The sequence below is a fragment of the Arachis ipaensis genome, chromosome B08, assembly GCF_000816755.2.
Source record: "Arachis ipaensis cultivar K30076 chromosome B08, Araip1.1, whole genome shotgun sequence".
NCBI classification, from domain to species: Eukaryota; Viridiplantae; Streptophyta; class Magnoliopsida; order Fabales; family Fabaceae; genus Arachis; species Arachis ipaensis.
This window is the reverse complement of record NC_029792.2, coordinates 64,285,139-64,297,769: the sequence shown is the minus strand read 5'-3', so window position 1 is coordinate 64,297,769 and position 12,631 is coordinate 64,285,139. Positions and strand designations below refer to the sequence as shown.

General features: G+C 38.3%; 1 protein-coding gene across 1 annotated transcript; it reads left to right on the top strand.

Moving 5' to 3' along the window:
- On the top strand, positions 11,189 to 11,786 carry LOC107611064 (novel plant SNARE 12-like). The gene is made up of 4 exons (XM_016313028.1): positions 11,189 to 11,266; positions 11,342 to 11,398; positions 11,486 to 11,578; positions 11,667 to 11,786. Exons 1-4 carry the CDS (start codon positions 11,189 to 11,191, stop codon positions 11,784 to 11,786), a joined length of 348 nt encoding a protein of 115 aa, XP_016168514.1.

Sequence of the window (12,631 nt, the reverse complement as noted above, 5' to 3'; positions counted from 1 at the left end):
AAACGTGTGGCCGCAAACGGAGCGGCAATCAGAGCTCTAGATCAAAAGTTATGGTGGTTTGAAGATCAACCAAGGGAGAGAACTTGAGAGAGTGTTCTTCCCTCCATAGCCTCCATTTCAGCGTGTTTAGTGTGTTGTGAGGAGAGAGAGTGCTGAAAACTAGGGTTTTAGTTTAGTTTAGTTGGGCCAAGGGCCCACTTTGGGTCCGGTTGGACCGGTTTAGCCCGTTCGGTCCAATCTTGGTCCGTTTTCTATAAAATTGGTACCGAAATTCTCATCTCAATTTCCTCTATCATATTAAGCCATAAAAATAACATTTTTGGCTTTCTAGAATAAATTCTCATTTATGGGTTAATTCGCCGTTAATTAACCGGGTCTTACATTCTACCCACCTAATTGGGAATTTTGCCCACAAAATTCAAAATTCAAATTCAATTACCTGAGAATAAGTGCGGATAATCCGTTCGCATCTCCGACTCAAGTTCCCAAGTGTGTTCCTCAACACCGCCTCGACTCCAAGCCACTTTGACTAATGAAACCTCTTTTTCACACAACCGTTTGATACTAGTATCATCAATTCTAACTGGAGCCACTGGAAGCATCAAATCTTCCCTTAACTGAACCGATTCAGGTTCTAACACATGGCTAGCATCAGGAGTGTACTTCCGAAGCTGCGACACGTGAAACACATCATGCAGGTTCGAAAGATGAGGTGGTAGAGCCACCCGATACGCCACCGGCCCAATCCTCTCCAGGATCTGAAATGGACCAATGTATCGATGATTCAACTTCTTTGCTTTAATCGTTCTACCTACTCCTGTGGTCGGAGTAACCTTCAGGAAAATATGATCTCCTCCCTCAAATTCCAAGGGCTTCCGCCTTTGATCGGCGTAACTCTTTTGGCGACTCTGCGCCGTAAGCATCCTCTCTCGGATTTTCTTCACTTGTTCAGTGGTCTCAGCTATCATCTCCGGCCCCAACAAGCCTTTCTCTCCAGCTTCATACCAACATAGCGGAGATTGACATTTCCTCCCATACAATGCCTCATACGGAGCCATTCCGATGCTCGCATGGTAACTGTTATTGTATGGAAACTCCACTAATGGCATATATCGATCCCAACTCGCCGGTTGATCCAAAGCACAAGCTCTCAATATATCCTCTAGGGTTTGGATCGTCCTCTCGGATTGACCATCTGTTTGAGGAAGGTAAGCTGTACTCAAGCTTAATCGGGTTCCAAAAGCTTTCTGAAATGCACCCCAGAATCTCGAAGTGAAACGAGGATCTCTATCAGAGATTATAGTAGCAGGTACACCATGGAGTCTCACAATCTCCTTTATGTATAACCGAGCTAGCTCCTCGAGGGTGTAAGTTATCCGAATGGGCAAAAAGTGAGCTAACTTCGTCAGTCGGTCCACAATCACCCAGATAGCATCAAAACCAGTCCTAGTCCTTGGCAATCCCGACACAAAGTCCATCGCAATACTCTCCCATTTCCATTGTGGAACCTCTAAAGGTTGCAACATCCCGGAAGGTCTTTGATGTTCAATCTTTACCTTTTGACAAGTTAAGCACTTTGAAATATGTTCCGCCACATCATTCTTCATACCCGGCCACCAAAACATCGCCTTTAAATCATGGTACATCTTAGTACTTCCCGGGTGAATGGAGAATCCACTTTTGTGTGCCTCCCTTAAGATATCTTGCCTCAAAGTACCAACATCTGGCACAATGATCCTACCCTTAAATTTCCATAACCCATCTTTTTCTTCCGACACTCTCCACTGTTTTTCTTGCTCGATAGCCGGTAACACCTTCCATAACGCTTCATCATTTTCATGAGCCTTTAGGAGTTCGAACTTAAAGTCACTCGAGATTTCTAATCGGCTCAAGCACAAGGTTCCGGATACTTCTCGAACACCAATTTTTAGACTCTCGAATCCTTTGAGCAACTTCTCCTCTTGAAGCATCATCCAAGCCGTATATAACGATTTCCGACTTAACGCATCCGCCACTACATTTGCCTTTCCCGGATGGTAATTCAACTCAAAGTCGTAGTCTTTCAATAATTCCATCCACCTCCTTTGCCTCATATTAAGCTCTTTCTAATCAAAGAGATATTTCAAGCTCTTGTGATCGGAGAAGACTTGGAACTTAACCCCATAGAGATAATGCCTCCACACCTTCAAGGCGAACACAACCGTAGCGAGTTCCAAATCGTGCGTAGGGTAACTAACTTCGTGAGGTCTCAACTGTCGTGAGGCATACGCCACCACATTATGATGCTGCATTAGCACGCATCCTAGGCCCTTTAACGATGCATCACAGTACACCTCAAAAGGCTCGTTCGGCTCAGGTAACACTAACACAGGTGCAGTGGTCAACTTTTTCTTCAATGTCTGAAAGCTCTCCTCGCACTCAGGAGTCCAAACAAACGGAGTGTCTTTGCGAGTTAACTTTGTCAACGGCAAAGCTAATTGCGAAAAGCCTTTGATGAACCTTCGGTAATAGCCAGCTAAACCCAGAAAACTCCTTATCTCAGTTACTGTGGTTGGTTGCTTCCAATCCATCACAGCTTCTACCTTGGTTGGATCTACGGCTATTCCCTTCTTACTCACCACGTGACCCAAAAACTTCACCTCACTCTTCCACTGAGACTTTAGCTCGGCCATCTCTAATGGTGACATTCTATAAGGAGCACTTGAGATTGGTCCCACCCCAGGCACCAATTCAATAGCAAACTCGACCTCTCGGTTAGGTGGAAATTCCTCAATATCATCGGGAAACACTTCCGGAAACTCACACACTACCGAAATCTGATCCAACCTTTGATCATCACCCGAAACACCCGCGGTTAACAATAGGATACTCTGACATTCAATTCCAGAACAGTTTACCATCATCGAATTCAAGTAATAATCATTTACCACGATTGGCCCTTCTGTATCTTCCGGCATAAAGTACACCGACTTTGTAGAACAATCAAGCAGGACATGGTCCTCAGATAACCAGTCCAATCCCAAGATAAGATCAAGACCGATCATCGGTAAGCAGATTAAATTATGGACAAAATCACGCTGCTTGAACCTAAACGAAACTTTCGGGCATCATAGCCTAGTTACCATGGCTTCATGGGTAGCATTATATACTTTTAGGTCATAACCTAAGGTTACGATCTTCAATCTTAACTCATGGGCTTTCCCGAATGCAATGAATGAATGTGATGTTCCCGAATCAAATAAAGCATTTAAAGTTTGACCAGCCATTTCACAGTTACCTCGAATGAGTGTCTCGGATCCTTCTGCACCCACAACTAAGGTGGTGAACACTCGACCAGTTTGTTGTGCTTTTCCAGCACCTTGCTTCTGCCACTCCGGACACCATGGGAGCTTATGTCCTGCCTTTCCACAATTGTAGCACAAACCCCACCCGGCCTTGCATGGTGCTCTCGGATGGTGACTTCCAAACCTAGTACAAACTTGATCATTCTGAGGTTGCTTCCCAAACCTTTTCCCTTGGGAGTTGTTGTTGTTGGGCCTCCTAAAGGAACCTCTTCTCTTGAAAGACGGACCTCTAGGTGAAAAGCTCTTCCCTCGGTTCTGTGGAAATGATCCTTTGTGACTTCTCTTCTTAGCGGCTGCCCTCTTCACACACTCTTCAGCAACCCCACACTTGTTCACCAACACAACGAAAGTCCTGATCTCCATTGGTCCCTGAGCTCCATTTCTGTCATTGCCATGGTTGTTCATCTGTTGACCAAGAGCCTCAGCAGTGGCTTGCATAGCGGCAGCCATGTTCTCCAACGCAGTCATAAAGTTCACCGGGTCATTAGGGTTATTCTCCGGCGCACGAGCATTAGTACGACCTCTCCCACGGCCTCTACCGCGTACATGAGACGCCATCTGGTTCCTATACACACCAAACAATCGATATTAAGTTGATCAGTCTCAATATCGGAAGTTTAGTGCTTCAAAGTCCCAAATGCATGCTCATGAACGTTTATGCCAACTATATCAAGTAGATATACTAACAGCACATAACACACATACAGTGAATAAACAGAAGCATAGTCAGTCCATTCCTCAGGCTCTACAGGAACGAACTGCTCTGATACCATACTGTAACACCCTACCATACAAAGTCTTATGCTTAAGTCATAATTCAGAGATGGCAAGGTATTACGACCTCTAAAACAAAAATTTAGTACGTATAGTAGTATGAATAATTGATTATAACTAGGAGCCTTTGTAGAAAAAGGGGGTAAACAAAAACCGTAACTCGAACGGGCAACACTCCGATCGATAACGTAACGAACCGGGATAAGCTAACGCGAGATCATATATATAAAGAGTGTCAAAAACAAGAATATCAAGACTCAAAACCCGGCTGCGAAGAGAACCGGTCCGAGCATAGCAATATATACATATGATAAAATAAGGAAACCCCAAAGGAAACCCAAAGGGACACAAATACAGAAAACCTATTCTCCAAAAATCCCCTCTAGAAGGAGTCATCACAGTTTGTATTATTTAATGGAGATAAAAGTATCTAAACAAGATATATAACCCAAAACAGAGTCCCGAGAACAAAGGATCTTCGCTAATCCAGAAGTCTCCAGCATGCCTCAACGAGAAGCCTCACGTCCTGCATCTGAAAACCACAAAATCCGCATGGGTGAGAACCAGAGGTCCCCAGCACGGTAACAGCTTCCACATATATAATACATAATAATAGAGGAAAGCCGAAGGCAATCCTAGAACTTCCTTCAGATAATATCAAAGCTTATAAACAAGCTAAACCGTAAGTGGCAACTGACTAAAGATTCTTCAGTCTAACTAATACTTCCCTTTCCAATTCCTTCAGACCTCCCAACCACCAGCAGGAGTATAATATAGCAAACACAGTTATATCAGACAAGAGATTTACAAATAGGAACCGATAAGGCATTTAGGCAATTAGCAAGTAATATGCAGTCAAATAGGCAATCTCAAACAATTCATGTAGTATGCTTATGATGCATGCCTGTCCCTAGTGGCTGATGATATCATCTGTCGGTTATAGAGCCAACCCGACAAGTCTTGGTAGCTAGCCATTGGACTGTCCCTTTGTCGTGCATCCCCAACTCGAGTTATACTCATCATAAACTTGATCATAATCATGATCCATATCCATCACCCTCACTGGTGAATATTTATCCATCACCATCACTGGTGAATATTTATGGGGGCGAGCTCATCCGGGCCTTTCACAGTGCCCGGCCACACTTACGACATTGGGTTAACAGAGCTTCGAGTCTCAACCTGGAGCACATGGTGGCTAGCCATTGCTACTACCCAGGGAAACCCTCATCTCCAATGGTGGAAGTGCAAACATTCACAATTCATTCAACAGCATATATGCATTTATACTGGGCCATAAACATGGCTCCGCCGTAACACGGCAATAATCTAGCCATCCGGCTCACGGTTAATGCAAGCGTCATATGCGCGAACGCGTGGGTTGAAAATTAGCCAAACAGCGAGCACGCGTCAGCCACGCGTACGCGTGGGTACTCTTGCGCCCCAGGCACAAAACTGGCACAACTTTGGCACAACTCTCGGGAAAATGGCTGGGCATTGGGTGCAGCACATTCGGGGCGCCCGCGCACATCACGCGCATGCGTGGATGGCGCTTCCTGGAAGAACGGCGCATACGCGCCAAGTGCGCCTACGCGCGGGGGGTCATTCTGCTAAAAATTTTCTAAGTTAAAAACTGCAGAATTCACAGATTCAACCCCCAATCTTCCGACGGTCATAACTCTCTCATTTTAAATCATTTTTCACCCGTATGTCTCAACACCTCCAAGAACAGATTTTATCACACAAAACCCTCTTCCAAGCTTTCCAAAATCACCAATCAAGCTCCAATATTCACATATACACAACCTAAGCCACAATCATCATACCCATACACAACATCTCAATACCCAAACCTCATAGAACAACAAATTACACTAGGGTTGAGAATCTTACCACACCCAAGATCCAAGGAGACAAGATTAACCTTCTCCTTCAAGAGAGTTGGGTCCTATAACATCAAAGAACCCAAAATCTCAACATTTTTGCTCATGAAACTCGAAATCAAGGGCTGGAATTTCGTACAGTAAAATGTGGCTTACTTCAAGATTGATTGTATGGGTTTTGTAGAGCTCTCCGTGGTGAACGCGTGGCCGCAAACGGAGCGGCAATCGGAGCTCTAGATCAAAAGTTATGGTGGTTTGAAGATCAACCAAGGGAGAGAACTTGAGAGAGTGTTCTTCCCTCCATAGCCTCCATTTCAGCGTGTTTAGTGTGTTGTGAGGAGAGAGAGTGCTGAAAACTAGGGTTTTAGTTTTGTTTAGTTGGGCCAAGGGCCCACTTTGGGTCCGGTTGGACCGGTTTAGCCCGTTCGGTCCAATCTTGGTCCGTTTTCTATAAAATTGGTACCGAAATTCTCATCTCAATTTCCTCTATCATATTAAGCCATAAAAATAATATTTTTGGCTTTCTAGAATAAATTCTCATTTATGGGTTAATTCGCCGTTAATTAACCGGGTCTTACATTGGCAAGGAACGATGGTCAATGATCTATATCCTTTCTACTAACCACAACATGATAATTGCAAGGATTAATCCCATTAAGTCATCCTCTAACGAATAAAGGAAAGTCAAATGAGCTACACCAATCCTAATCCATAAGTCCTAACCTTCTCACTAATTAATTTAGGGAAGGCTTGAGTCAATGGACACCAATTATCAAGACTTGGACATTAGTAACTCAAGCTCACCTAAGTTACCATCCCAAGCCAAGAACATAAAAATCTACTCTAACATCTTTCCAAGCACTTTATCAAACACTTGGAAGGCATAAAAGGAAAGCAGAATAAGATTGCAAGAAAAGTAAATCTACAATTATCAATTACAAGAAAATTAACAACAACAACTCAAATCAACAATAAAACAAATCAAACATAAATTGCATTAAAGAAAAATAAGAGAAACAAAAGTGCATCAACAAGGTAAAGAATTTCAAGAAATAAAATGCTAAACTAGGAAAGCAAGGGTAGAAGAAAAAGAAATTGTAGAGGAAAAGTAAATCAAAGCATGAGTTAAACCTAGATCTAAGAAATCCTAATCTACCTCTAACCTAATTCTAGAGAGAAGAGAGAGCTTCTCTCTCTCTAGAAACTACATCTAAACTAAACTATGTGATCACCCCCCTTGACTCCTCTTGATTTCTGCATGTAATAGGCTCAGAATTGAGTTGAATTTGGGCTTAGGAAGCCCAGAATTCGTCCCCAGCATTTTCACTTTAATGGAGTCACGTGCGAGTGCGTACGCGTCGCATGTCAATTTTGCTTTCCACGCGTACGCGTCGCCTGGCGACTTCAATTTCACATGCGTGCGTCGATGAGTGCATCCCAAATCCTTGATTTTCCATGATTTCTCCATTTTGCATACTTTTCTCTTCATTCCTTTTATCCATTCCTATTCTTTTGAACCTGAAATCACTCAACAAATGCATCAAGGCATCTAGTGGAATCAAAGGTGAATTAAAATTAGCAAATTAAGGGCCTAGAAAGCATGCTTTTACACTTAAGCACAAATTAGGAGAAAACTATGAAACCATGCTATTTCATTAAATAAATGTAGGTAAAGTGGATAGAATCCAACTAAATTAAGCACAAAATGTACCACGAAATAGTAGTGCATCAACTGTTAGACAAAAGTGTTAAATAATTAGTGAATTAGTTATCATTATTACTTCTATTCTACAAATACAACAATTATACAGTGTATTACAATTTTGTAACTTCTGATTGAGAATCAATGAATATATAATTCAACTTTACTCTTTCATTCTCTCTTTTTTCACTACAAGAAAATGAAATATTTGTAACAAAAAATTTGTATCAAATTTAAAATTGTTACAAAAAAATAGTATTTTGTAATAATAATTAGTGATTGTTACAAAAGAATAATGTTTTGTAACAAAGGAAACAAGTTGTTACAAAACATGATAATATTTTGTAACAACCTGTTTTATTTTGTTACAAATTATGTTAGTTTTTGTAACGAGATGGTATTTTGTTACAAAATATTGTAATATTTTGCAACAAAAAAAAGTTGCAAAAATTCAAAATATTTTGTAACAAATTTTTTTTGTTTCAAAAACTCCAATTTTTTTGTAACAAAACAACTTTCTGTTTCAAAATCCCCAATTGTTTTGTAACAAAAAATTAATTTGTCACGAAATTCAATATTGTTTGTAACAAGTTAATTATTTGTCACAAAATATAAGTATATTTTATAACAATTTTTTTTTCAAAATGTTAAACACTTTAAGAGTAAAAAAAATTGTGTATATATTTTTTTTAAAATAATTTTATTTTGTTTCAAAAATTAAAACTTTAAAAATTTTAAATATTATTTTATATTCTTCTAAAAAATTAATACATAATTTTTATTAATAATCAAATTTTTAAAATTAATTAAAAATTAATTCATGTAACTTAAAAAAAATTTATTAAATTATAAATATAAATAAAAGTAAATAAATATAAAAGAAAAAAAACCAAAATACTAAAAGCAAAAGTGTAAAAAGTAATAGAGTAGTGCAGTAAAAAATCCTAAGTCCCCACGTCCTCTGCTCCACGAACACTCTGCTGCGCCGTCTACCACTCCACGAAGCGCAATGGAGATCCTGCCGGAAGAAGAAGTACCGGTGTAGCCCTCAAAAAACGTTCTCCTCCTCGTCGTCTCATCTGCTATCTGTAACAGTCTGCATTTTTAAAAATCTAAATATGAATAGATTGTGATTTTATCTTATTGAGTTTAATCTTTATAATTTTAGAAATTATTTTATTAGAAATAATTAAATAGATTCGGAGATAGTTTTATTTTGAAATCAATTAATATTTTTAAGTAATCTTATTATTACAGAATATTTTGTAGAATTTTAGTAATTGAAAATTAAGAAAGAATTGTACAATTTAATTTAAGTAACTTTTATTATGAATAAGTTATGACTTATTAATAATTTGAACTATTTATTTTATATACTGAACTATTAAGAGTAATTAAATCAATTTTATTAATATATGGAGTTAAGTTAATTAATAATCTTGTATAATTTTTATAATTGGTTATTTCATATAATTTCAAATTAGAATTCAGTAATGGAAGTATTATATAATTAAATTTAAGAAATTTCTATTATAAATACTTTAAGTTTAAGTTAATTAATGTTTATGTACAATTTTTATTGTAATTTGTTATTTTATATAAATTGGAATTAAAGTTACAGCAATAGAAAAATAATGGAAGGTCATATAATTTAATTTAGGTAATTGATATTTCGAATTTAACTGTATTTTATAAAATGTGATTAGTATGTTTACTTTATAATTTAAATTAAAAATAATTATTTGAGCTCGTTAATAGATTGATAGATAAAATTTTATGCGTTTTGAAAGTAATCTTTATAATATTATATTTGAATTCTAAATTGTTATACCTATCATAAATATTTTGTAAAATTGTTATATTACTCGTATATATTTTTTCCTAATTTATCAAATCAAAACCTAATTTAACTTAAAATCACAAATTTCCTAATTTATACCCTAAATTAGTCACACACACACACTCAGAAAAGGGAAGCTCGAAGGGGGGAAATAGAAGGAAAAGGGGGGAAGAAACAGAGAAGAGGGAAGAGGGACAGAGGAAGGAGACGCGATGAGGAGAGGAGGAGAGGGCCATTTCGTTCACCACTGAAGTCTCCAGTGCTGCCGTTGCCGTTGTAGACCTCGTCCCAGCCGCGAAGAAAAGGAGGAAGGGCGTTGTTTGTGCCTTCACCGCTGCCTTGCGTTGTCACTGTCGAGAAGTAGGACAAGATAGAGAGAGACGCGAAGGAGGATGCCGGAGGCCACCACCGCTGCTATTGCCGTCACTGGGATCGTCGGAAGCTGTCGTGACCACCACTGAGCTCTACGCTAGAATCACTGATGGAGGTGCCTTTGCTGCCCCTATTTTGGTTTAGGTCCTCCACTCCTTTAACTTGTTCTACTTCCACTTTTACTCTACTGTTATCCTACTTCTGCTATCTTGTTTCCGTTTCGTTGTTTGTTAGTTACCGAAACTGTGATTGTTGCTGCTGCTAAAGAGGGCTGCTGGGGGTTACTAATCGGGTTCCATAAAACTCGCCACGTTTCCATTTATTTCTGCCTATTGCTCAGCCATCACTAGAGCCCTCTGCCGCCACCGGGAGCCAATACTAGAGCTATTGCTAATAGTTTTTGTCTAATCTTTTCTTCGATTTTAGTTCATTTACATGTTTTCCTGTCTTTGCCACGCTTGTTCTGATTCGATTTTTGTATATGTCCTTGTCTTCGGTTTCTCGAAACTGTTACAGCCACTGCAATTGTAATTTATAATGACGTAGCTGCTGTACGAGGCATCGGAGCTGTTGCTGCTTTTGTGGAAATTAATGCTATCGCTGCTGCCTCGTCGTAACCTCGCCTTCGGTTTCTTTTAATTGCGACATCGAGGTAGGGGTTTAACTTAAACGATTTTAATTTAAGAATGCCCATAAAAATCTGTATCTGTGTTCTATTATTTAGGTTAAAAATCTGTATCTGTGTTCTATTATTTGGAGAGTTGACAGTTGATATTTGAGCTATAGTTTATTTGCAAAATTTAGTTTATTCTTATTTCAAGTTCATCAAATTCTTAACTGTTCTAATGGCCTCACACAGTATTTAAGAGAGGGGGGATTATAGACAAACAGTTACCGAGACTATACACCTGATTCACTGAAGTTCATCAATTTCATGATTATTCATGGTGGCATCCTTAAAGGCAAATGAATTTACTGGATGTATGCCTAATGCAATGGAAGGTGTATAAATAAGATGATCTAAACTCTCTATTGAGTTAGAATTCATATCTGTATTTTTTTCATTGTAACCTGTCTCCATCTATCATCTTTTCATTGTATCTGTATGCTAATTTTTGCATCGGCATAGCAGGCATCATCTTTATTGGCATGATACTTGAATTTTTGGGTTGGGGGTTGGGCACTTGCCCTTTCTCTGCATGTTTTTGTTCTCTTGTGTAGTGATCGAAGAATATATCTCACCAAATTGATCCATTTGTCTTGTTGTATTTAAATGTCTAATCAAGAACTTATCAATGCTGGGATGAAGCAAATGGATAAAACTGATCAGGCTATTGAAAGATCTAAACAGGTGTGACTTACATCAGATTCAAAATTAGACTTCGTTGCTTGTTTATGTTCATTCTTAAATTTATACAGAATGTAGGTTGTTCATCAAACAATCGAAGTAGGCACCCAAACTGCTACTACCTTGAAGGGCCAAGTAAGTGTTTTATGTCAAATTCACTTTAGGAAAAGGGAAATTATATCCTATCAAACATTTGATGTGTCTTGTCATCAAATTGTGCAGACTGAACAAATGGGTCGGATTGTTAATGAGCTTGATTCAATTCAATTTTCAATTAAGAAGGCCTTGCAGCTTGTGAAGGAGATTGGCAGACAGGTTGATTTTATTTTTGTTTGTTTGTATGCAATATAAACTTTTTAAACATTGGCCATGACTTATACTCTACGTTACCTCCTGTTATCAGGTAGCTACTGATAAGTGCATCATGCTACTTTTGGTGCTTATTGTCTATGGTGTCATTGCCATTATTGTTGTGAAGGTACTATCTTCATTCGATCTATTAATTTCATCAATTTGTCACTGATAGTTTCCCTTGTGAAATCCAAATACCTTGTTTTAAGGAAGAAAATAAAAATGTTAAACTAAATTATGAAGCTTTTTTACTTGTGAGAGTTGAGAAAAGTGGTGCAAGTTATGGCATAAAGGCTTCAAAATCTAAGTTAAGGATTCAAGCACAACTTCAAGAGGCAATGCAAGACCATAAGGAGCTAACAAAGGAAATAGATGTGCTCAAAGAAAAACTTGAAAAGCAATGAACATGGCAAGAGGAACAATTAGCTCAAATGAAAGTTCAATTGGAAGCTTAACAAGCCGTTGTGAACTCTTTCATAGCGCGCTTTGACAATGAAAGAAACTAGACAACTAAAGGTACTCCTAAAATTTCTTGTGGTTTTAATACATATTCCTAGATGATTCCCATATTATTAGTATAGTTTAATTTGTATATGGATCTATTTATCAAATTTTACTTGTGTCATGGTTGAGAAATGACAAGTGTCCTATTATTTGGTTTGATAAATTTGGTTGTGTATTGGCTGAGAAATAAGTTGTGAATTGGTTGTTTTTGTTAGAACCGTAGACGGTGAAAATATCCAAGTTTTAGGGGAGGTTCTGCCAAAATTTTTCTAAACATTTTGGATAAAACTTAATGGAAAAAATTATAATTAGTGTTATATCCTATTTCTAATTTTTTATTTCGGTTTTTCTTATTTACAGGAGTGATAAAATGGTGACCACATGCTACTTTGAGGGCTCAAGAATATTTTGATTCATAGAGACACTAATTTATGTTAGAACTTTTAACTTTTGGTTGAACTTGTGTAAGAAATATAACTTGTAGAACTAATCAATGTACTCACTAATGTTATT